The sequence below is a fragment of the Malus domestica genome, chromosome 03 (assembly GCF_042453785.1).
Source record: "Malus domestica chromosome 03, GDT2T_hap1".
Taxonomy (NCBI): domain Eukaryota; kingdom Viridiplantae; phylum Streptophyta; class Magnoliopsida; order Rosales; family Rosaceae; genus Malus; species Malus domestica.
Window position 1 is genome coordinate 11,769,800 of NC_091663.1, and position 26,075 is coordinate 11,795,874.

Genomic DNA, 26,075 nt, shown 5'->3' on the forward strand with positions numbered 1-26,075 from the left:
CCACCTTTTTCTCGGTCTTCTTTTGTTGGCAATGTTGCTTATGGGAATCCCATTGGACTCTTTGATTTCTTCTACTTGGTGGATGAGGGATTCTTTGATGTCTGGGGAGTCTTCCTTTCTTCCGTCTTTGAGGCATTGTTTGGTACAATTTATGGCGTTCATTGCGGTCGCTGGTTCATGTTGTCGCCAGGTGCTACAGCAGCGATAATAACAGAAGGCTAGGGGTTTCTTTTGGTTTGCTTCTATTTTTTGACCTAATCTCCTGTTTGGGCGTTTGTTGTTTTGTTTGGTTGGTCCTCTTTTGCTTTGTGTGCTTGGTTTAGGCCTTTGTTCTGTAATAATTTTGTTGATGATGAAATTTTTTTTTCCTTTGTTTCAAAAAATTTTAAAAATAAATAAAATAAAAGATGTGAAAGTGAATAAAAACATAAAAAAAATGATCACGGTTGGTTTGCTCCAAATTTACTTGTCATACATAAGCCATTTACCAAAAATAATGGAAAAGTATACCCATAATTTATAAACTAAGTGTCTTATCAATCTTTTTGTGTGTTTTTATTTTTATTTATAAAGGCTTTTTCAGAAATTTTGATGTCACATTTTCTGCAGAATTTCCTTCTCATGTTGTGCAAGTTAGTGGAAAAAGTAAACATGGTTAGACTGGTTTTCTTACTCCCGCTTTTATCGCTGATTTACGATTCCCCGCGCTTATATGTGCAACAGTGACATAGCCATATTAGGCATTAGGACTGACCGACTCAGAGAGAGAGAGAGAGAGAGAGAGATTGGCCCTTGGGTAGGCTTTTGGCCCTTTGCACTTTTGTCCAACCTCCTCCAGCGAGAGAAAAAAAAAGCAGCAAACAACAGGGGAAAACAGTGACTTGAGCTCTTGTTATAAGACCAAGGACAACCACTCGAAAACCCCACCTCTCCTCTCTCTCTTTCTCTCTCTCCCTCTCTCTAAAACACTTCACTTTGGGTTCCATTTCTTCACACCAGCATGAACAGCCACCACAGCAGCAGCCCTCTTCTTAGCAGCTGGGCCTACTACTGCCAAGGAAAGGTAACCACAAAAACCACAAATTTCTCAAAATTTTCAGCTTCTTGGGAGCTTTCTGAACTTCTAGTCTAATTTGGTCCTTGAATTTGCACAATGGGGTTTATCTTCTCCACAATTTCATACCCAACTTTCAATTTTACAACTTTACTTTATTTTTGGTGAGCATCTCATTGTGTACTTTTAAGTATCGCACTGAGCCCTCGAATGAGTGTCGGGCTCAGGGCGAGCTTAAATTTGCATAATGGGGTTTCTACTTCTAATAATTTGAGCCCAGAACCTCAAATTTTGAGACTTTTCTGGATCATTTTTTGCTGAAGTTTATAAATTTTTTATGATCACACAGAGCATGGAAGAGTTGAGGAGTTCTCTTTTGTACACAACAGTGGAGCTTGAGCAAACAAGAGTTGCAGTTCAAGAGGAGCTAAGAAAAAGAGACGATCAGATGTCTCATCTCAAAGATCTGCTCCAAAAAGCCATCAGAGAAAGAGATGAAGCCCAAGACAAATGCCAAAGACTCCTCCTTGAGAAACTCCTCCTCCAACAAACCCAGCAGCAAACCCAGCAGAAGCAGCAAACAGCTCCTCTCTCTGGTATTTCAAGCATCGAAGACGAACCCAGAAGAGGAATCGACTCCAACAATGGCTTCTCCTCCTCAGATTGTGAAGAAAGCATTGTCTCTTCCCCAGTTATTGACCCAATTCAGCAAACCCAGCAGCTGCCACCAGCACCATCCATGCCACACCCAGCAGTGGGGCTGCTGCCTGAGAAGCCATTGCCTGAAAAGGGAAAGCTTTTGCAGGCTGTGATGAAAGCTGGCCCATTGCTTCAGACCCTTCTTCTGGCCGGCCCTCTGCCGCAGTGGAGACACCCGCCACCGCCGCTGGAGTCGTTTGAGATCCCCCCTGTGACCATTCCTTCACCACCACCACAACCACCATTGCAGACCCAGCTGCAAACCCAACTTCAGCACCAAGACTCCTCCTTGGTCAACATTAACTGTGGCATAGTTAACAGAAAAAGAGCCCTCTGTGAGGGCTCTGCCTCTCCTCCAGAGACCAAGTTCCAAAGGGTTGCGCTCCACTGACTCTGCAGCCGCTGCTTCAGATTATGATTATTAATCTACCCCTTAATTTACAGTGATATTTTTAATACAACTAAAAGGTTAGTGAGGAGAAAAAAAAACCCATGAAATTTCCAGATTTCAATTGGGTTTTTGTGACTGATCTATCTAGATTTGTACAGAGAGAGAGGTTTGCTTCCAGGTTAACTCAGTGAGAAGAAGGCAGTAAAAAATTCAGAGAGCTTTGTTTGTTTAGTGGGGGTTTTAATTTGCCTATTTTCTTTTTGGCCCTTCACATTCTATTTTGGTAATGTGACAGGGGTCTTGAATTTTTTTCCAAATTGTTGTGGGATGTAAAATGTAATTTTGATTCTAGTTCAGTAAGTTCATGTTCATTCTGTGTCTATCTTGGTCGAACGGATGACGTGACTCGACAATTTGCCACAGGATTTCTCTAGTAAGATTGTAGGTGTGGAGTTGTTGAAGTTTATTAGAAGATGGGTGGTGTGGCCAACAACCAGAAAGGTTAAGAGCCCTGTTTGTCGGTTTGAGTGGAACCCAAAAATCAGAATCAGGATCTGGTACCGGTGTGATGTATGATTATATATATATATATACACACATATAAATATATATTTGGGGGAAGCATGATTGTTTAAGTCCAATCCCCATGTAGAATTCTCCCAACATCAATATTTGTTTTCCCTAATCTCTAGTTTAATTCTTAATTCTAAATTAACTAAGGCATCTTTTTATCTAATCTGCCCCCACTTACTCGTTTATACTTAAATTTAGCTTAAACCTTTATCTCTCAAAAGTGGAGCAAATTATTGCAGGTTAATCCTACTTACCAATAACATTTCATTACTAAAACTTACTCAGTTGACTTTGCAGTTTCTAATTCATTGGCAATGAGCAATGGAGGCACAATTTAGTTCTCCCCCAAATGATAACAAAAACTCACCTGCAACGGGGTATATAAGCTATTTTATGTATCTGTCTTCTCACTTCTAGGATAAAGAGATAACGATAAATGAGCATACATCTAGTGCAGCTAAGTTGTTACATCGTTTTACTATTCCAAGTGAAAATTGAGGACCAACACTAAGGTTGAATTGATATTTTTAAGTGCAATATATTCCATCAATTACGGCACCATCAAATTCAAATGCTATTAGGCATGTTTCGGCAGATGGAAGAAGTCATGGAGCAATTTTGGTTGTATGCAGCTCAAACAGTTGCAGGCCTTGTGTTCTTCAAACTTAAACCACAATTGACAAGACATATGGTTTTCAACAAGGAAACAGGTTAACAAAACAACTGTACTTGCACATGGAGACATGTGACCTTCCAAAGCTCTCTAAGTGTCTTTCTATTCCCTAGTAAAGTATGTTTGTTGTTAAAATGATTACATTTCAATTAGGTCGTGTTTGGGCGAGAGACTTTCATTTCTTAAGTCGAGTTACAAGTGAATGGAATACAAAATGTTAGGCAGAGGAGATTAGAAATACCGTTCATGAGCATTACAAAGATATGCGAGAGAGATTTGCAACCGACTTCTTCCAAGTCGGGATTTGCAATACCTCTCACATATCTTTTGTAATGCTCATGCAGGGTATTTTTAATCCATTTTGTAGTTCATTCCTTAATAACTTGGTCCCAATACCTTACCAAAACATAGCCTTTGTGTAATATTTAAGTGAGATTTTAATTTAATCTAAACTACGAAAAGAAGATTTTTGAACTTTAGAATAGAAGGGGAACAAACTACTCTAGCAAACTTAACTAGATCAAAGGCATGCATATTTTTCCAGTGTACTTAGAAGAAGACCACGTGATGCTACTGTTCTACTAAAAAATATAACTTGTGGATTTGTTTTTTTATCAATATACCTTAAAAGTTAGACATTTCAATCATGTTGTCTACTCTTATTATAAACGTGGAATATACATCAGTGGCTTGTGTTCTTGGCCTATAACATGTAAATTGAGTGCTTATAAGTTCTAACTTGCACATTATACTTTTTTTCTTTTTTCTTTTTTCTTAAAAAGAACCAGCTGGTGGCCAAGCCAAGACAATTCACCTTTCCAGAGACGGGGAAAACTTACACATTATACTTTTGTTAATTATGAGTTCTTTACTTGGACGGTGAGTTATGAGTTTAGATATACAATTTAAAACTATATAAAACACGGGATTAAATCATATCATATTATAGTAGTGGCTTACAACTACAACAAGAAAGTTCCTCACAAGCCACTGTGATTGCGATTTTATAGTCCATCGTACGAATCATCATCCAATGTTTTTTCATAACTCCACAGGCTTTTCAAATCTACATCAATGATGTCACCTAACATTCATCTGTATGCCCCAAGGATTCATATGCGTAGATCCTATAATAAGTCTTACATACATCAACAGTCGACAATCAGCTACACTTAGAACAAAAGTCGAAAGCTAAAGCTAACATTTCGTGTAACAGAGGCTTGACTTAAGGAACAAACAATTCAACATTGATAATGGACTTGAAATTTTCACCGTGGATGGGTGCCGGAGGTTAAGGGACCCGAAACTTTCACCGACGGGCCCGAACCATGCCCAACCCTACCAATAACTAGTTTAAACCCAGAACTAGTGAGAAATCAGAATATTTGGACCAAAAGAAAACATCCAAATCCAGAAACGGTGGCTGCTAAAATCAATTGATTTTTCAACACGGCAGAAGCTCGAAGGACGGAAGTATTCAGTGGTTCGAATGTGACCCTCTTGACCAAACAGCACATGGTTCAGATGATTAAGACAAGACCTAAATTTCATCCTTCAACTGGAAACGTCGTTGTCACATCCTTTCTTCACCTATGTTATTATTACAACTTAGAACAAGACTTCTAAACCATTCTATACATTACATTATCCTCCTTTTGGGGTTTGGAGGTTTGATGCAGCCATGTAATCAAGTAACATGGCGGAGTCACGTTATTAGGTGCCACGTGCCGAAAATGATGTAGACAAGTATACAAGACAACTGTGTTCATGATAACATGAAAGAAATATCAATGGCCTGAGTCAACAAATGTGTGTGCACGGGTCGATTGTCCCAAAGAATTCCTCAACATGAACTAGAGTTTCGTAATGTCAATTTTCTAAACAAATTAGTACTTCAATTGAAAGAGAGAATTTTGAGTTGATAATGCTTTGATACAAAGTACAGTTTGCCCAATATTTGATCAACAACAACAAAAACAAAGCCCTAAATCCTAAATGAGCAACAAATACAAAGTACATTTTGAGTTGATAAAGATGAATATTAGCAGCCCAGGATAAAATTCTCAATGTTTTTGACTCCTCTATATGTTGCCTCTGGCACCAGACTATTGGTGAAAGCACAGAAGGATCCATCATGTAACGGTTAAACCCTAACGGCTTAAAATTTAAAAAATTCACATTGAGATACTCACATGAGCTGTATCAACATGAGTGCCGATTTCTTTACACACAAGACATCTCCAGAAATGAGTAAAATGATGAAGATTCTGTTCCCTAATCATCTTCGTTGTCATTTTGATTGTTTGAATGGTTGATCGCTTGAGCATTATACAACTCGGCTACCTGAACTTAGAAGAAGTGTGTGAGAATACATATAAATTGTACAATATTGTGTTTCAAATTAACTTTCTTCACCTGCTCAGATGATGTGGCTTGCTCCGGAGGTTTGTCTTCCCGAACTCGAATAAGACGTGGAAACCGGAGAGAAATACCCTGTTCACACGTGCACATAGAATTAGATGAAGAAAACACATCATCTAATCCACATTTCACAAAGTAATAGCAAATATTGACAAGTACAAAAAAAAGAAAAAAAAATCCATCGAACCTTATTAGCATCCACTATGCCAACTGCAGCACGATGAACGGGGCTAATAGTCAGGTCCGCAGCTTTCACCTCCCAAACCTTAAAAAAAGATAAAAAAAAAAAACAGAATACCATAGGTATCACAAGAAGCTGTACTCCACTCCAACAAGTCTAGCACTTAGAAAGCAAAACTCCGCTATATCCACGCAATTCCGCTAAACTGCATTGTTTTGAAAACTAAACAACAGATGACATTGTTTTGAAAACTAAACAACAGATGACCAAAAGTACTTAAAACTCATTTGCCATCTAACTTTATAGTCTAGAAAACTTCTGTCACTTGAGTTTAAGGAGGAGAAAAATCTTAACCTGACAGTGCTACATAAGACCTATTAAAATTGTGGCAAGATTTTGCTATTAATGCCAAAATATTATTTTCCTTTTTATGGTTAAAATGCAAAAATGTTCAGGAATGCATATCTAGATCACAGCAGATTCTACCTAAACACTAAGAAAAAGGATAATTAATTTCTGCATGCATCTGTAAAGGAGAAAATGCCACGAGTTCAATCATCACATCCTTTTGAAGCTAAAAGAAAAAATGACAATCCTTGTAAATTTGAACAAATTTGTTCACATTCCACCTTTTTAACATTCTTGTTCAAGATGAAAATTTCAGCATTTTCCAGAAAATTGTATTTTACCACTTCGATAATTTCTTTAAATTCTCCAAACAAGCTGAGACTCATAGTAGCTCAACCCATGGAACAGTGTTTAAAAAAAAAACTAAAACCCATGAGGAAAATAATTTAAGAAGAGCATCATTCCATGAATTTTGATAGTAACTTTTACTTGTATCAAAAACAGGACCCAATCTTGTCTATACTATTGCTCAAAGATGCCTCTGTACAGCTTAAGAATCCAAAGTACTGGACGCACCAAATGCAGAGTCCAGGATGTGCTTCAACAAAAAATGTAAGATTCCTCGGGATTAGGAAGACTTCCAGCATAACCCTTCCCCCCCCCCCCAAAAAAAAGGGTTTTTTTTCTTTCTTTCCTATTTAGGAATCAGGACCAATGACTCTTAACTCTTTGGGTACATTTACTCCTCCGGACTAGCATCCCAAATAGGGCTATTTAGGCTCTATCCTCATTTTATACAAGTTGAAAATGGGGGCCAAAAATAAGCCCTATTTCTCTCTCTTTGTCAACTCCAATGATGAGAGCGCTAATGGTTTCTCCTCCCTCTTGTAGCTGATGGAGATGTACAGGTGTGTAGTATTAAGTGATAATTGGGAGTGGTGTCGGGTCTGGGAATTATATAAATCATACTATATGTTTGTTTACAGTTTTGTGGGCATTATCTTGCCTTTTAGTGAAGACCCCAAACATGAGACAAATAAATCCAAACCAATCCACACTAATTCCTATAATTCGTCCTAGCCAAGCGACTCCTGTATATCAATTGCACCCTTAATGTGCAAAATGAACTGGGCAACACAATAGAAGTGCAGAGGGAGTTCTACCAAAAAGCTATATGCACAGAAAACAAAAAGGCAATGGCTATTACCTCTGAGGGTTCAAACCATACATCTGGATTCATTGTATCATGATACCTATAGTATGACTGCAATTGACAAGAACGCAAAATTAGCAAGAGAATCAGAAGAACAATATACATAAAATTCAGACTGAAAGAAGGAATCACAGACCTTAGGTTTGGGTATCACTTTAGTACGGAGACTGGCAGAACGTTCTTCAAGCATTGCTTCAGTGAGTCCAGTGCCTGTAAAAAATAAACATACACAGCCGACCAATCAGTAATAGGTAAAACAGATTGGAAATCACTGAAAAGATTGCCAACACATACATAAACAAATTGCACTGACCTACTTTACAAATGCTTTGAAACTCTTCATTATTGCTATCATAACAAGCGAGGAGGAAAGCACCATAGACACCTAAGGAAAACCAGATTATGATTATCACCTCCACCTTGTCTTTCAACTTAAGAATAAGATAGTGACAGTTTAAAGAAGAAGAATGTTGCATCACTGAGACATTGAAGATAAAACTAATAGATGTAAATGACTGGAAACCTTTAAAGATCACTTTTACGTTGAAGAAAAATGGGAGAATTTTTAATTATTAAATCCAGAAAGACAAACATTTCAACAGAAAGTGCCCCTTCATTCAACTGAAAATGCTGTTTCATTACAGTTACCTGTACGTTTTCCCCGGCCATGGAAAGCAGCAATAGGTACCAAGTCTAGTGAGTCCCCAATACTGAAGGGCATAGCAAACCAATAAACATAAAATTCACAAAGCTTTATCAGGATTACTAAAATGGAAAACACTAATTCTATCACTCACCTGTCCATGTAATCTTTCTTCAATTTCAGCCAGTTAAGTGACCGCTTTGAAGGCTCATAAGTAGCATCTTTGGTCAATGTTTTAATAATTAAACCCTCAGAACTGCAATCCAGGATGAAGGAATAACATAAGAAGGCCATAGCTCAATGAGGACAAACTTATACAGATAAAAATAAACTGAGATGCAAGTGAAAGATCAAACCACAAATAAAATAAATTCTAAGGCAGAAGCTCAACACAATTATTAGTAGTACTTTTTTCCACCTTCATGAAATGTATTTGTGCAAAACTTGCAACCCTAGTGATCCAATGACAGCACATTTATGAAATTCGAATTACTTTATCTAATGTTCATATCCATTTGCCCCCTGAAAAGTCAAAAGAATGGAGTGAATACCTCGAACTGACAGCAGCATCAAGAAACTTTTGTATTTCATCAATATCATTTGATGTTAAGGCTGTGGCAAACTGAAAAAACCCAGCTTCTTCCACAAAAGAGTCATACAGACACTGCACAATGCAACAACAGTCTCGCGTGTAAGAATATAAATATTACTTTCTGGTGTAAAAGCAGAATAAGAAGAATGGTCAGAAGACATTAAAAACCCAGAATTTCTTATAAATCAGAACCTTCAACAATAATTGTAGCACCTAAAATGAATTAGTCAATGGGGCACCCTTCTCGTAATCTCACTGTAATCAACATAGGCTTATGGTACTATTAAGATGACACCTTGTTCTGTCTTTTCTTGCACATTTTTTTTCATTAATGTTCAAATTTTCCTATGAAATAATACTGTTGATGCCCCAAGGCATCATCAACCAAGACTAATAAACTACCAGAAAAAAAGGACGAAAAGAAGCAGCACAGTTAGCACTTTAAACTTCTTGCACTCCCCACTCTAGACACATGAAACTAATACAAAGACATTGAATAACAAGAAGTAAAGTGTCAACAGGTGAAATCTTGAATGATACTACTGCCCGCTACTTTGCTACAACACATGTACCTAGAATATAACTTTTTCCAATTAATAATTAACTTCTACTATAAACTTTCCGGCAGTATTTGTTCCTAAAGGCAATTAGAGATGCCATAGGCTGTTTAATCACACTTGTTAGATACCAACACAAACATTTTCCTGATTCAAAAACGGAAGCTATCAACAATTTTGATACAAATGCGAACATAAAAATAAATTCAACGCATGAATAGAAATGGCAAAGATAGACTCTCAATAAAAAACCAATGACCTCCCTATATCCTAACAACACCAAGAAAAGAAAGAACAAAAAAGACTAGAAATAGTAAATTTCGACACCAATTCATTTTACTCTGTTAAATAATCAGTAAGACATGCTGGTCATACAATATGCATGACTTGGATATTAGTTATTAATTTTTAGAGAAGCACAATTGCTCCCATCCATAAGAGAAATAACACTTAATTGAGAAGAAAGAACAAAGTTATACCTCTCTACGAACTTTCAGTTGTTCCTGAATAAGTGGTCGGCCATTAAGGTACAACATATCAAAAGCAAATATGCAGACTTCAACCTTGATCTCACTCACGCTCACATTTTTACGCGCTCTAGTGCTGAGTACCTGCAACAATAATATCTTGTAAAGACTTTCAAATCTTAACTCAACAATATTCAAAATTAAATACTGTCCTGGGTGTAAAAAGCCATAAAACAATATTTTTAGAGAGAAAAAAGTCAAAAAGCATTCAGAAAATATTATGATATTCATGCACCATCATTAGTGAACCCAGAATAGGTGGTGTACCTGCGAAGTATATACCCATATATATGCATTATCATTATGCAAAGGAAGGGTAAGCCAAAGGTCAAACTTTGGTAACTATTCTTCCACAAGAAGAATACACAATACCATATCCATAAAATTATTTTTGGTACACCATTTGAGGATACCTGCTCTTCCGTAAGTGCTTTTCTTAACATGTTTTGATTTACATTTTATATACAAGTATATCTAATATTCAAATAAAAAAATATTTGAGAAGCTTTGTGAACGAAAACAAATATGGAGTGACCCCAACTCCAATAGATGGGTAGCAAATCACCATGAAGAACACCAAGAATAAAACTGGAGTACGATGGGGAAATAATTTACCTGGAAGGGCAGAATTTTTTGTTTTTCACGGTCATAAGCAACAATTTCACAATCCAAAACGAATGATGTTACAGATGACTTCTTTAACCTGCAAGCTGACAGAAAACATTAGCAACTGAAAATTTGAGAGCACAATTAACATTTTTTTTTTCTTTTGTCAAAGCACAATTAACATTCTGGATAACATGAAGTTGCAACCATACTTTAACAAATAAACTAGTCAAATACCAGTTGGAAAAATTCTAAACACATCACCAGACCACAAACATTACAGGCATTAATTTGTTTACAAAAATAAATGCCTCATCACCCATTTATCAAGTCTAACTTTTCAGAAATATCAATTACCTAAATTTACATTCTGGATAAAATGAAGTTGCAACCATACTTTAACAAATAAACTAGTCAAATATCAGTTGGAAAAATTCTAAACACATCACCAGACCACAAACATTACAGGCATTAATTTGTTTACAAAAATAAATGCCTCATCACCCATTTATCAAGTCTAACTTTTCAGAAATATCAATTACCTAAATTTACATTCTGGATAAAATGAAGTTGCAACCATACTTTAACAAATAAACTAGTCAAATACCAGTTGGAAAAATTCTAAACACATCACCAGACCACAAACATTACAGGCATTAATTTGTTTACAAAAATAAATGCCTCATCACCCATTTATCAAGTCTAACTTTTCAGAAATATCAATTACCTAAATTTACTCAGTGCAGTGTATAGTATATGACAGTAGTTTCATTAGTGGTGATGTAGTAATAGAAGAAAGATCCCAAAAGAGTTTTGAAAATATTCAGTAACCAACCAACTCTTTAACCCATCGCACATGGAGAAATGCACTACAGATTGATTCCGTTTATACTATAGGAGATGTGAAACTTTCGAATTTTTATTCCAGAGTACCAAACTCTCTCACGTATTATCACCCCTAAGTTCCATATGAAATACCATACAACCAAGATAGAAGCCCTACCTCGACACTGCAGCAACCACATCAGGATACTTTCCAGTGTTTCGTTCAGCATTTCGACTGTATATCTCAACAGAACCATTCTCCATGAAATGTATCTGTAAGAAATGGGAAAGTTATTGCAACCAGAAAACAAAAAGGAATGAAGCACACTATGGCACACGACATATCATGAACCGAAAAATATTACATGTTGGAATTAACAAGATGGTATCACCTGGGCACGTTCTCCATCGTACTTGTATTCACACGTGTATTCTGTATCCTGAAACTTCTGTACAATCTCAGATACCCCTTTAGTTGGTTTTGCTAGCATAGGCCCAACTGGGACGCCCAAAGTAAAGTTGCATATCTCTGGAAGCTTCCATACACCTCCACTTAAAAGGGCAGGGATGATTTTATCGTAATCAGGAAGCAGAGAGTACACTTGCTTAACAATCTTTGCTGCCTGAGAAATCAAAGTTATAGAGAACGTATTACAAGATAGAACAAAAGACCATCAACAAAAGATCAATTCAGCTTGTAGCTAATTAGAACTACTTATATTGTCATAAAGATCAAGTATAAAAGTATAATAGCCAAAATTCTTGATATCTACTAAATAACCCTACAAGACACAAAAGGATCTAAACTCTTAGCAAATTGCCAATTCAGTAGCAGATTATAAACTCAGTATCAACAAAATTTGATGGCATGAAGATTCTCTAGAACTGCATCATTTGGCCTAACAAACCTAAACTCACCTCTTCTAGAGGACTCTGAATATGAGAAGGTGGTGTCGAATGTTTTTCAGTATACACTGCAGCTTGTCCCAATGCAGTTAATAGAGTCTGCTCTGCCAATCCAATTCGCAACTTTGTCTACAAAACAAAACCCTTAAACCTTACAATAGGCTAAAAGGCGTTAACAACTGAAATTTACTATATAACCAAATTACAACCTGAAGCAAACGGATCAGATATAGAGGTTCACAGTCAGTGGCAGCAACAAGAAGTGCCTTGATATGGTTCTTTTTCTTCTCCTGACTATCCTTCCCAGATTCCTGTTAAATTTCACAAGCAAGGGCAAGTTAATTACAAGAACAATATCCTATAGTAAAAAAAATTTAACCCCTCCACAAAATCTTCATATCTTATCCACCAGTAAATTTAAGGTAAAATTACTAAAGAGAAAAAAGTTCACCACCTAACTACATTCCATACAGTGTAATCTTTTTTTGCTTAATTAAATATGGTATAATCTAACCATCTACATAATAGTTATTTTCCCTAAATAGTTTACAATGACTCGGTACATCAAAATAACAGGAAATTCTCCTTGATAAACAACATAAAGAAACATAATTTAATGTACCTACCAAAAACCCCTTTTACCTTTCATAATTCATAATTTACAATAATCGTCCTTCTGTTCTAGTTCTTCCTAAAAAGAAAATTTCCTAAGAAAAGTTCCTTTGCCAAGAAACATAACGTGTCAAGGGCAGTGGACTTTGATCACCACAAAATTTTACACTCCCCACTTTGTTTTGAAAATGTGACAACTTCTCAACAGAATGCATATAAGGTTATAGTACTAGAAAAGCAAAAAAAAGAAACATCAATTGAGAAAACAAAATTGTACTTATCAACACCAGGTCCCTACATAAAGCAACCCACGGCAAGACAAGAAGAGGCATCAAAATCAATATATCAAAGTACTAAAATTTCAGAGTCTAAGTACAGAAATATGAAGATCGATCACCTTAGCTAGTAGACGAAATGTACTAAAAACCTTGGTGACAGTTAATGCATCAGGCTTGCGCATCATAGATTGAGAAGAACGGCTTTCCTTTGCAACATGACCAAGATCTCCCAGCTCCTATAAATTTCAACCTCACTTATCAGTAAAGGAAAGAAAAACAAACTGCATACATGAGAGTGAAGTTCCTAGAAGATTTAAAAGACAAAACGCATGTAATGTGACAGCTAACTCAGATAGGAACACCGGTAGCATGAAGTAACAAAGATTTAAGCATCAAAATTCCCAAGCAACTCAGCCTCGACAAAATGAAAGAAATCAACTATGTCGAGCAAAGATTTATGACTTTCTGTTCATAATCTTCCTTCATTATATCATGAACTAGATTGCACAAACAACAACCCAATTAATCATAAAAACTCAAACTTGATGAAACAAAATCGATACACGTATTCAAGATTAAATGAAAACACAAAACCCACAGTAATAATACCTTGTATTGCTTCTTCACATGCGCTTCAGTCCTCCCACAAGCCTCTGCAAGGGCCTTAACAATCGAAGCATCCCCAATTCCAAGCTCCAAACCTTCATGCGCAGGAGCAATCCTATTCGCCGCAAGATAAATCACAGGCACCAAATCCTCAGGCGTGGTGTACATTACAGTCCTCAACATGTTACAAACAATATCCGTGATCACAATCCGACCCGTCTCTTTGTCAATCAAATCGAAAACTAAACAAACAAACACAAAAGGAACCCTCTCGCCCTGGCCCCAATTCGCCACCAATTTTGGGTCAAATTCCCCGGCTTTCTTCTTCAGTAGCGGCATTCGGCTCTTCAATTCCTCAGTCCGCTCCTTAGCACCCGCCGCCACGCACACTTTCTTCCCTGCCGGAACCACCTCACCGCCATTGCCAGAACTTTCTTGAGCTTCTTTAATTTCCTTGGATTCCGGAGCTTTGACTTCCACGGATTCTGGGTCTTGGGTTGCGCAGGCGCTTTCGGGCGTAGGCAGCAATTGGGGTTTTTTGATAGGGTCAGTGGAGTCTAGGGCTTTGCGCTTCTTGGAGGGAGAAGGCTGGGGCTTTTTCTTGGCGGCGGCGGCGCGGGCACCAGACATGAGGGCGTCGAAGGCGGAGGGGCGGGAGGACATGGCGCGAAGATTAGGGTTTTGGGGTAAGAGGGAAATGAGAGGAAGAGAAGAGGGTTTAGGGCGGAAGAGGGAGATGGGGCTGTGGAGACGGCGGAGAGAGGGGAGAAGTAGACAATGGCATGAACAGAGTGATCGTGAGAGCATCAAATGGAGAGGATTTGGGAGAGTGAGGGTGTGAGACTCGAGAGAAATGGCGGGAAGGATTGATTGAGGCGCTCGAAGTGAAGATCAAGAACAAAGATGTTTTTTTACAGAGTATTTATCAAATATAGCCATAAATTAATCCTTAATTTCAAAAATGTCATTTTTTATAAAATCTTTTAAATGTATCCAAAAATTCCACTTAAATAGATGCAAATACCCTCAAATTTAACAATTAAATAAATTAAAGGCTTTTTGGTCAGAATGATTGGTGACATTGACATAACTCATTAATCTGATCCTTAACAATTAATGATAATCAATAGTAGTGTTCTTGAATTTGTTATCATGAATCATTTTAGTCTTTCTTTAAATTTATCCATCGTGATCATTTTAGTTTTTTCGTGAAAAATCTATCAATTGCTCTATTAGTGTGATGATGTGGCATCATGTGGGTTTCACAAATACAATCATATAACGACATGTGGATTAACTTTAAAAACTATTTTTTATATTTAAAACTAAAAATGATATTAGTAAGAAAAAAGGCGTTGAAGGCATGATTGAAATTCTGCTACTCCCACTTGCGGTAACCGCAACGGGGCTCAATGTCAGTGATGAGGGGGTCGAAGGGGATAGGGTTGTTGTGGTGGAGTGTAGAAGCGAAGTTGAAATTGGACCGAAGCTTGAGGCAACAGTAGCTAAAAAGCCTTTAATTTATTTAATTGTTAAATTTGAGGGTATTTGTGTCTATTTAAATGAAATTTTGGATATATTTGAAAGTTTTTATAAAAAGTGACATTTTTTAAATTAAGAGTTAATTTTTTACTATATTTGATAAATACTCATTTACACATGTTATGTTTTTAACAGAGATTTTTTTGTAGAATTTTAAATAACGTGAACTATAATTTACAGTATTTAAAATTCCGTTAATTGAAATTTTATTGTTTGGATGTTGAATGCATAAATTATAAAATGACGATTATTACAAATATCATTGTTTGGATAATTGTTAAAATTTGTATTCTATACAACAACATAAATTTAAAGGAAAACTAATGAAAAGGACTTGAAAACTTTGAGTTTTAATGATAAGGACAAAATAAAGGGTAAAGTGAATAGTACCAGAATTGACTTTTTAGTATAAAAATGTGGTTTTTCGTTAAAGTGAACAGTACCAGTTGCTTTTCGTTAAAGTTCCCTAAATTTAAAAATAAAAAAATATGTTAAGTTGGTCACATGCAATATCCAATTAATTTACCTTTTCTACAATGTTGCAAAATAAAATGTCCAGCTATAAATAAGCGCAATCCTCAATAATGAATACATCAATGATAAAGCCATCAAACCAAAAACCAGGTCTGCGAATGCTTTAGTGGATAAAGGAACACACTCTAAATTTTGCAACAATTAACAATTTCTCAAAGCAATAGTTTACGAAAATAAGTCTACAACAATATGACAGAGTTGATTGAAGTAGGAAAATCCCAGTAAAGCACACTTGCAAATGTCAACTAACTTTCGTGACATGAAAAATTTTATTCTAACTAATGTTTTACTAGAAGCACTATAATGAAAATAATTTTATACGCCTCATGAAGCAAGAGCGGATCCATATAGGAACCCAGGTGGTCCCAAAACCCTCCAAAGGTCGGAAAAGTGTTTGCAAGGTCATCTCCAACCGAATGGACTATGTTTAGTTTCCATCTAGATTACAGCCCTGCAAGAAATTACTTTTTTACTAAACTGTGTCATACCATATTTATATATCATCTCTAATCAAAGAGGGTTCTTTTTAGTCCCCTCAATAATTTATTATTTTAAGTTTGTTCTTTAGTTTTATTGGTTAAATGAATTAAACTACTATATTAAAATAAGGTTTTCGTGAGTGCCACTTGTCGCTAAACGTTTAAAGTTTCATGTTATTAAACATTTTAATTTTACTTGCATGTTAACAGACATTAAAATGAGGTAACATAATATGAAAGGGTGAAAATGATGTGAGAAATTGATTAGATATTTATAGGAAAAATAAAATAAAATATTTAATTTTTAAAATTTTTCCTTTAAAAAAAAAAACTACATAACATCAATTAGCAGCACAGTTGGGCCCAACTTTTTGGGTTGGTTGGTTGGCTATGTTTGGCCAGCCCGCTAGCCATTTGGGTGGATTTTGGCTCGAAGATTTCTAAGTTTTTTTGGCCCAGCCCTCAAGGATTGTGTTTTGGCCTATGACCTTTGACGATTGGAGATGACTTGAAGTTCCCTTGAGGACCCCTAATGGTCTGGGCAAGTGGTCATACAAAGGGGTTTGGACCTCCATGGATGTGCAATGAACATGTTTTAAAAATCGGTCAATTGCAAGTTAAAAGTCTGTAACTGCTAAAGAAAGAAGAAGGCCTGCGAGCTGCGACGTTGCCTTTCCAGATTTCAACGACGTCGTTCTAGTGGTTCGGCCCTTTAGTTTGTTTTCTTTTAATACGTGGCACAATCTGCAAAATCCATATGCCACTACAATTCATAGAAACCTAAATAATATTTAATACTTTATATATGTTTTTCTTTAGTTTCATATTACATAATAAAGTACTAAAAAATAAGACTCCTAAAATAATTCCTAGCATTTTTCTTACACGAATAACAAAACTTATACGCACAAAAAAAAAACACATAACATTTATTTCTCTTATAAATGCATAATTGGGTGATTGAACATTTCTCAAAGTTTGACTCTTTTGAGTTTTAAAATGATGTTTGATGATCAGGGATATCGATATTTTGTAAAAATCGGTATTTAAAACCTTGGTAGCGACTCTAACTCCAAACTCAACCATCTCTCCATCAAGAGCACCTTCAATTTTGAAACTTTTACATTGAGACCCTTTGATATTAAAATCCTGGATTTGCCACTGTCATGAAGTAAGCAATAATACCATTTTTTTTTCTCAATTGGGAATGTCTTTTTGTTTTACGATAGAGTGATTTCATTCATAAGAACCAAACAATACAAGAGGATACCATATTAGGTGCATAATTTCCAGTGACCAACCCTGATTTGGAGAGAAAGTTGCACAAACTAAATCAATAGATTAATCTTTACATTTCACCACCAACAATTACTACAAACAATAAGAGCAAACAATACAAATCTAACGTAAAGAAGATAGAAACGTCATATTGGAAGTGAATGCCAACACACCTCCACCACTCAAACAAGTGAGGCCACAACAAATCGCCACAAACGGGGCCATAAAACACATGACATAACAAGAAAATCAGCTAATCTGAGAATGGAACCATAAAATAGCTCGTCAACTTAGCGAGGGCGGCACCGCATCGAGACAAATTTGCCGGCCTCCTTCGAAAAGACATCACAGATGTGGCCAAAAGAGGTGGCTCATCCGTGGGTAGGCTGAATAGCGCACATCCACCATGGAGAACGAGTGGTAGGAAGTGGATTCAACCCTCCACAACCATAAATCTTGCCCACAACCACGAAACAAGGCCAGTTGAAGGCCTAGCAGGGTTTGCAAAGAAAACTCTAACAAAAATTGGAGGGTTGTCTGCAAAAAGTGGGAGAAAGGAGGGGGAACGCGAGGTAGCACCAAGGATGGCGCTTGGTGGGCGGGCAAAGGCTGAAAACAGATGAGGGGAACATAGGTGACGCGAGGGGGGGCGGGGTGCACGGAAGGAAGGAGGTAGGCGACATGATGGGAAAATGCGATGGAGGAAATGAGAGATTGGATGAGGGTTATTAGGGTGTTAGCGGGCTGCTGCCGACCTAAGCCGAAGCATAGGACCAGGGGTTGTGAGGCTTTGAGATCTAGGATTTCTGAAAAGAAAAAGTTAAAAGGAAAGAGTGATTGTAGTTAAATTCTTTAGATGTTGTAAAATGTTTAATTGGGAGTGTTTTCACTGAGATATGGTATTGCATTTACTTCATCATATACGTCTGTTTGATCAAGCTTCTTTGTGTCTGCACAAATATAGTCTTGAAAGGATGAAGCCATCTTAGCAAGTGAATTTGCAATCGCAGGATTTCTCCAATATGAATTTGTGATTCTCGTCTTAGTTGGAATTGTGAAATTACACATTTAGATGGAATTAAACTCAAGAATCTTCATCCTCAACTTCCACATTTATTCCCATAGAATTTGCCTTTTCTCTCACTACAAGTTGCCAAATGAGGGAAAATTACTTCACTATCCTATCTTTCTGAGTTTAAATACTCCAAGTTTTTTTACCGCATCCAAATTGAATATTACATTATGTTTGGATAAGGGAAATAAACTTAGAATTTTGATAAAAGTTAGAATTTATAAATTGACATGCACCAATTCCCTTATTTGGATTCATAAACATAAAAATTTAGAATTTCCGTGTGAAAAAAAACTTGGAATTTGAGACCTTCAATTCCCAAGTTCAAATTCCATGTAAATAGGTGTCATTTCCATATTTCTAGATTGAGAGTTTAAAAATAATAAATTTCGTATTTAATTCCATTGTTCTTTTAAGTTAACCAAACAAGAAAATTTACAAATTCTAGAAAGTAAAATCTTGTCATTTCAATTTCTATCATTTTGAAATTTCTTAGTAATCTTAAATTTCTTCATCCAAACATAGTGTTAGTTTTCTTAGCAATTTCCTTTCACGCATTCTAGGTGCCTATCATTTAGCCTAGTACGTTCCAACGGGGAAGAAGGGTCAAACAATGGTCATCTCTGATGCCGCCGTTGCCACTTAAGGTAGAAGGGGATGCAAAGCAGGACCTTTTGGAATCGTATGTCTAGGAAGTACAGCTTGCAGTCTCGCAGTGTTATTACACATTCACTTGAATTTGTGGTTTTAATATTAAGATTTTAGTAGTCGTCATACAGGGTGGGGAAACAAATTGGTTTTAGAACTAGCTATTTACGAGATTCGAGCATAAGATCTCTTATTTATTAGTGAAGAAAAATACTATTATACCATAATACTAAGTAATTAGTTTGGGACAACTTTCTCATCATGGTTAATTCACTTGAGATAAATAATTAAAAAAATCAAATTTTAGAGTTCAAGAACTTTCTTCATGTCCCTATCAAATGACCTAAATTTAAAAACGAAATTCTATTTAAAAATTATCTATATCAAAATTTAAGGACAAAATGAGGCCTACAAGTACTGAATAGAATGTTTGAAGGCCCCAATCTATGACACATGATAAATGATAATACGGCAATGCCCTTGCTGACAAGCTACTCGGTGCCATGTCCTGTGGATTGTGAATTTTTCAATGTCAACCAGGAATTTAAATGATTCTCTGATCTTCGGTTGAGATTTTGATTATTTTAATAGGTTTATGAGTATTCAATCAGGAATTTAAGTGATTATTTGAAATTCAACGTGTATTTAATTAGGATTTTAAATAGTTTATTAAAATCTTTAGAAACCTGAGTGTATTGGATTATGATTTTAAATAAATTTATAATATTTCACGTGTATTCAATTATAATTTGATTTTAAAGAATTTGAAAAAGTTGAGGAATTAGAATTAGAGAGATTTTGTAGTATATTTTAAACATCGAGTTTGGGGGAATCGAACCAAAATTTTGGGGGTGTATTCAATTGAGAATTTGAAAGTTTTTAATGGATTTATAAATCCATGAATTTTTATGGATTTAACTGATTTGTAGAGAGTATATGTAAGATTTTGATTCAATTCTCTCGAAATCTCATGAGGAGATGTGAGATTTGTGGATGCTTAAAATACAATATAAAATCTCTCCAATTCCCTCTAATGCCTCAACTTTTCAAAATTCTTTAAATTCAAATTCTAATTGAATACACCTGGAATGTTATATACTTCTTTAAAATTCTAATTGAATATACCCAGATTTCTAAGGATTTTAATAAACTATCTTAAAATCCTGATTGAATACTTCTGGATTCATTAAAAGAATTAAAATATCTCAAAATCTCTCAAAATCTCAATTGAATCCACCCCCATATAAGATCTCTACAAATCAATTAAACTTCATAAAAATTCATTAAAATATCTCAAATTTCTAATTGAATACACCCCTAATTGTGCTGCAATCTCTCATTTGTGAAATATTGATCTAACATTTTGTCAATTATTTGAACGCTAATGTCTGATATTTCGTAAGGGTGTCAACATCAATCCAATGGCATCTAAGCTTGTAGATTGACAATCTCACTTTAACTTGTAACACTCCGATTGCTTTATAATTTATCTACACTCATTGTGGAAATGTCGAAAGTTGAATTAAAAGTACGAGAATCACTGCTCTTATTAATACCTCGAAAGAATTTTAACTTTCTCAAAGATGGGATGAAGATTATTTCCAGTCGAAGCAAGTGACCATGTGCACCCAAAAATATGACTGACCAACTAACCAGCATATGGTAGGAGGATTTTTAAGGGTGGGTGATTCCTTTCAACGGATTTATATAAAATTCGTAAACTAATGTCCGTACGATGGAAATCTTGATTAACCTTAAACACATTAAAAAATGATAAAATTTGTAAACTAATGTATGAATGATAGAAATCTTCGTTGAAGTAATTTAAAATCAAAATTCAATTGGTGAATTGATTGAAATCAAATATCGACAATTTACTAAAAAATAATCATTTTAGCAACAATAAGCTGAGAAAGATCATTTCAGCCAAAAAGTCCTAAAAAGAAATCCTTATTAAATTGTTTGATAACAAATTATTATACATTGTTTGTTTTTTTGTTTTCTATCAATCAATCAATGGGTGATTGATTTTTGGCATTTTTTCATTTTGTATAAAGATTTTTACATCATCTCTATATAAATTAAAGATAATGCTATTCACACATTATTTTTAACTTTCACACACCTTTATTAGTTTTAACGCATTAATTTTCTTTAATTCATTTAATTGATGATAAAAAATTATGAAGAGTGTACGAGGTAAAAGAATTGGATCCGAACCTTAAGGATCAATCTATCTGGGCCTGTGATTGGTGTGTAAAAGACATCAAGATGGTTAGTTTGTGTGTAATGAAACAGCGATATGAGTTAATAGAGACCGTTAAATGCAATATGTGCGGCCCAATTAAGTTGATCCTTAAACTCCGAATATTAAAATCCTAAGTGAATCCAATTCCCGAGGTAAAATGGTTGCACCACCCAAAGCAAAGCAAATGCCAACTAAAACAGTAGAAAAGCACCAAACACGAAAGCAAACAGAGAGAGAGATAGCCGTTCCGGTGAAAGCTGACTTTCCTTGAACACTTAACACGCAGTCGAAAATACAAAATATATACAGCACACATATATATATACTGCACGAGTTTACCAAAAAAAAAAAAAATAAATAAATACTGCACGCTGCACAGTATTTGCGCCAAACTCTGCAAATGCATTAAATGCCGGCGTTCACTTCCACTTCCACTTCCGCTTCATTTTTTTATCAGCTTCCTCTCTTTGTATCTCTCTGTCTGTGTTTTCTTGTCTCCTTGTCTCACCACCACCATACCAAATTCAAATTCCTGATTGCTTTCAAAGTTCCAACTCCCTCAGACTCCCTCTCCGATCCGATTTGCTCCGCCATTTCTTAAACCCACAATTTTTTCAGCTGTTTTCTCACTGATCTGAGCCGCAAATCCGCCACTGGAGCTCAGAGAACTCCGTTTAGCAGATTTTGGCGACAACCCTGAAGCCAATAGCTTTCAAATTTCTCAGAAAGCGGTAGAAGTGAGCTGAGAACGAGGGAAGCAATGGAGGGTAGGATGAAGAAGTACAGCCAAGTGAGTCCGGAGAGGGCGAAAGTGTGGACTGAGAAGTCGCCCAAGTACCATCAGAACCGAAAAGTCCCGGTGGTTTACTATCTCTCACGAAACCGGCAGCTTGAACACCCCCATTTCATGGAGGTTCCTGTAACCTCTCCCCAAGGGCTCTACCTCAAAGGTATTCAAAATTCAAATAGTAAAAACATGAATTTCTGGGGTTTTTCTTAGTGGGGTATTTTTTTTTTCCTGAATTTGTTGAGGATTTATTTGTGAATTTCAATTTTGTTTGGTGCAGATGTGATTAATAGGCTTAATTCTCTGAGGGGCAGAGGCATGGCTTCCATGTATTCATGGTCTTCTAAGAGGTGAATTTTAGTCCTTTTTCTAAAATCCCAAATTTTTTAAAATTGTATTTTTTAAGACAGTTTTGTAATTGCATTGGTTTGATTGAATGAGTGCAGAAACTATAAAGGTGGTTATGTTTGGCATGATCTCTCTGAAGGTGATCTGATTCCTCCGGCTCATGGAAATGAGTACGTCCTTAAAGGTTCTGAGCTCTTTGATGAATCGAATTCGGGTAAATGGCATACAAGTTTCATTTTCTCATTGTTTGGTTGATAGGAATTCAAGTTACTGATTTCAAACTTGCCATTTATTTTCTCAATTCAGTATTCACCATAATTTTCGATTCCATAGATAAGAAGTTTAAGATCCTAATTTAGATACTTTGTTTATTCATCTATTGTTTCTGTCCAGATCGGTTTAGCCCAGTGGCAGAAATTAAAATCCAGAACTTGAAACAATTACCAGAACCAGCATCTTCTAGAAGCCAAGATGATTCTTCATCGTCGTCAAGTTTGAATGGGAAGGAAACAAAGCATTCTCAAGAAGATGAGCTCTCTCCTCCGGTTCAACGTCCCGAAGGCTCTTCTAGCGCTTCTCCAGAGTCTACAGTCGGAAAGAATTCTACTTGGGGGGGTTCACTGAGCTTGACAGATTACAAGATTTACAAGAGTGACGGTTTAGCTGATGCTTCCACGCAGACAGAAGAAAATGGGAACAAACCTAAAGCATCAGAAACTTGTACAAGAGGTGTTTCCACAGATGATGGGTCATTAGAACCGGATTGCAGTTATTATCCTGATCGAGTGCCTTGTGTGAAAGAGAACTCTGAGATTCGCAGTGATTCAGTTTCTCCTCCTCTGTCATCCCCCAGCCCATCTTCGTCAGGTGGGAAGACTGAAACTTTGGAATCACTTATTAGGGCTGATGTTAGTAAACTCAACAGTTTTAGAATAGCTGAAGAGGAAGACGTTCGAATGCAAAACAATCCAAGGGTTAAGGCTACTAATGTACTTATGCAACTCATATCATGTGGTTCAATATCAGTGAAGGATCACAATTTTGGTCTTATTCCAATCTACAAGCCCCGGTTTTCCCATTCCAATTTCCACTCCCCATTATTCTCTACTAAAGTAATGCTAGGAGAGCTAGACTGCCTTTCAGAGAATCCAAGGCTAATGGGTTTGAGATTGGAAGATAAAGAATATTTTAGTGGGAGCTTGATTGAGACTAAAATGCTCAAGGAGGAAGTTGGATGTACAGCTCTAAAACGATCATCATCATACAATGCTGACAGGTTAACCTAGTTTCTAAACTTATCTTTCAATTCTTTTAGAAATTTAGACAGCTTTTTCTTTAAACCACAAGTATGTGAGGGTCATCTCCTAGCATGTTTTAGTAAGGTCTTACCAAATTTTAGTCAAAAGCATACGTAGGATGATAAAATTGAGGTGCAGGGTGTTTATTTGGAATGTTAAAAGCCAGGGATTCTATCCGAGTTTTGAAGTTTCTTACAACCTACAAGAATTAAGATTCTTAATTCTGAAATCCGATTAATCAGTTGTAGAATTTGAATGCTAGACAATGGAACCTTACCGATGAAGATCCCTGAGTCTAGTGCGGTTAAACATTCCAAATTTTGTTAGAAGTTGATCAACTTGAGCTTGGGCAAGTGCATTTTGAACTCAAAGGTTTGGTTGCTTAGCAAGTTTTGCTTTATCAAGACCATGATCAGTTCAATTAAGCTTCAGAACATCTGAGTTAGGCCGGTTCAAGCAATTGGAAGCCTTGCAGGGACAATACCTGTTAGATGGTAACTCATAAGTAATTTATAAAATGGTATAAAAGAATGTTGAATTGTTTTAGCTGTGATGTCTCAAATTCTTAAGTTAGCTCGGTCAATTACAGGGTTTGTATATATTAACTTTTTCGGGTTTACTAGGGTAGAAAGGAATGCCTTTCTTTGTTAAGAATTTAGCTGTGGTAATATTACAATGTGCACCTCTTATAAAAGTTTGACACAAAAATAAAAAATTATGTCAAATCATTTGATTTTGCTTTGATCCTGAACAAGGATTGAAGCAGATTCACTTCTTTTTTGATAATATGAGCCGATTCATTTTACATGCTATCTGAAAACAAATTCAAGGGGCTACATGTCTCAGGTCCACCTAGTCGCCATCTTTGGGAGTTCCTTTCATTTGGGGATAAGTTTGTCGACTATCCTGGAGTTTTTGTTATAAAAGTTATGTGGTTACTTATAAGAAAGGATTAGCCTCTGGTTAATTTGTTGATTGAGTTTTGATTGTATCTGGTTGGAACTGGGCGGTCATCAGTTAAACGCCAACAATCCATATTTCTGATACTACTGTACCAGCATAACTATTTTTTATGGTTCAAATGCTAAACTTATCAACTTGCAGGAGTTGCAAGAAGCTGGATTCAGAAGAGGACAAAGAGGAGTCTACGTCAGGACGTTCAAAATGCATCCCAATATCAATCAAAGCTTCGCTGAACAAGCAACCGCGAAGTGAGTCTATGAGATCCCCCATTTCCGATAAACCAAGGAACTCCTCAGATGGACTTGATGGTGCACATATCAATACCCACTGCATATCCAATGGAGTTAGTAAAAGAATCACAGACCCTTCATCTCTTAAAAAGCAATCAAAAAGGTTAGATTCATTTAGAGAAGAGAAGGAGAAGGTGATCAAAATCGAAGAAAGTTGAGTGCCGAGTCCTCTCTGTTTTCACCTTGTTCAAATTTATTACTGTAATCCGGTTTTGTTCTTGTCAATGTTGGTTGACATTTTGTTTGTTTTCCTCCAAAACAGGCTTGCTTCAGGAGCTCGGGTTATAATCCAATCCAGAGCACCTTTCGATACCACCGCAGTTGGCAGCTCGTAGACACCAATGCCAAGCAGAAAAGTAAGGGGTGAATTTTCAGGTGGTTTGAATTTCAAATGATGTAAACTTGTTGGCGGGTGAGGTAAAAGGAATTTTTTTTTGTACATCTGAAAAGTAAAAAGAAAGGAGCAATCATTTATTTTGCAAAAGGGGATGGTGTAATATTAGGTGCGGTCCTGGTTGTCGGTGGAGCTAATCCTGAGATATGGAGTTGGGTTTTTGGGTCAGGCTGTTCAAATGGGGTTCCCCTTTTCTGTAACTAGGGTTTCAAAATCTTCCTTTTTACTGCCATGAGATGAGTTTCAGTCTCCCTCTCTCCTCTCTCTCTCTCTCTCTCTCTCTCTCTCTCTCTCTCTCTCTCTCTCTCTCTCTCTCTGACATGATGGTTTCAAATTAAGCCATTCAGTTTGAGTAATGTATTACATGATTGATACTAGAAAAACTCTGGAGTTCAGAGAGCAACTTCATGAAACGAATTTACTGTCAAATGTCGTTATTGGGTTTCAACATCTCGTTGGATTCCTTATGTCTTGTTGTAAAGTGGTTTG

The 26,075-nt window shown here is 36.3% G+C and overlaps 3 protein-coding genes across 3 annotated transcripts; 2 read left to right on the forward strand and 1 right to left on the reverse strand.

Moving 5' to 3' along the window:
* Positions 1–835: 835 nt before the first annotated feature.
* On the forward strand, positions 836–2,524 carry LOC103423369 (uncharacterized). Its single transcript, XM_008361441.4, has 2 exons — positions 836–1,063; positions 1,404–2,524. The coding sequence occupies exons 1-2, from the start codon at positions 1,001–1,003 to the stop codon at positions 2,142–2,144; spliced, it is 804 nt and encodes a 267-aa protein (XP_008359663.2). The 5' UTR covers positions 836–1,000; the 3' UTR covers positions 2,145–2,524.
* Positions 2,525–5,263: 2,739 nt separating this feature from the next.
* LOC103423359 (DNA ligase 1-like) lies at positions 5,264–14,613 on the reverse strand. Its single transcript, XM_070818987.1, has 17 exons — positions 13,709–14,613; positions 13,219–13,335; positions 12,419–12,520; positions 12,222–12,338; positions 11,696–11,926; positions 11,482–11,576; positions 10,488–10,575; positions 9,825–9,956; positions 8,748–8,860; positions 8,351–8,452; positions 8,202–8,263; positions 7,867–7,938; positions 7,690–7,763; positions 7,548–7,604; positions 5,999–6,076; positions 5,806–5,883; positions 5,264–5,733 (listed from the first exon to the last, which is right to left on the reverse strand). Exons 1-17 carry the CDS (start codon positions 14,510–14,512, stop codon positions 5,665–5,667), a joined length of 2,391 nt encoding a protein of 796 aa, XP_070675088.1. The 5' UTR covers positions 14,513–14,613; the 3' UTR covers positions 5,264–5,664.
* A 7,239-nt stretch (positions 14,614–21,852) lies between these two features.
* Positions 21,853–25,999, forward strand: LOC103423380 (protein SOSEKI 3-like). Its single transcript, XM_070818988.1, has 6 exons — positions 21,853–22,456; positions 22,574–22,643; positions 22,740–22,855; positions 23,035–23,917; positions 25,044–25,345; positions 25,455–25,999. The coding sequence occupies exons 1-6, from the start codon at positions 22,267–22,269 to the stop codon at positions 25,478–25,480; spliced, it is 1,587 nt and encodes a 528-aa protein (XP_070675089.1). The 5' UTR covers positions 21,853–22,266; the 3' UTR covers positions 25,481–25,999.
* The last annotated feature ends 76 nt before the right edge of the window (positions 26,000–26,075 follow it).

Coding starts and splice junctions, on each gene's coding strand:
- LOC103423369 (XM_008361441.4), top strand. CDS start 1,001: ATGAACAGCCACCACAGCAGCAGCCCTCTTCTTAGCAGCTGGGCCTAC. Junction 1,064..1,403: donor CCTACTACTGCCAAGGAAAG/GTAACCACAAAA, acceptor ATGATCACACAG/AGCATGGAAGAGTTGAGGAG.
- LOC103423359 (XM_070818987.1), bottom strand. CDS start 14,512: ATGCTCTCACGATCACTCTGTTCATGCCATTGTCTACTTCTCCCCTCT. Junction 13,336..13,708: donor ATGTGAAGAAGCAATACAAG/GTATTATTACTG, acceptor TGAAATTTATAG/GAGCTGGGAGATCTTGGTCA. Junction 11,927..12,221: donor TTCAGAGTCCTCTAGAAGAG/GTGAGTTTAGGT, acceptor TTGATTTCTCAG/GCAGCAAAGATTGTTAAGCA.
- LOC103423380 (XM_070818988.1), top strand. CDS start 22,267: ATGGAGGGTAGGATGAAGAAGTACAGCCAAGTGAGTCCGGAGAGGGCG. Junction 22,644..22,739: donor TATTCATGGTCTTCTAAGAG/GTGAATTTTAGT, acceptor GAATGAGTGCAG/AAACTATAAAGGTGGTTATG. Junction 22,856..23,034: donor CTTTGATGAATCGAATTCGG/GTAAATGGCATA, acceptor GTTTCTGTCCAG/ATCGGTTTAGCCCAGTGGCA.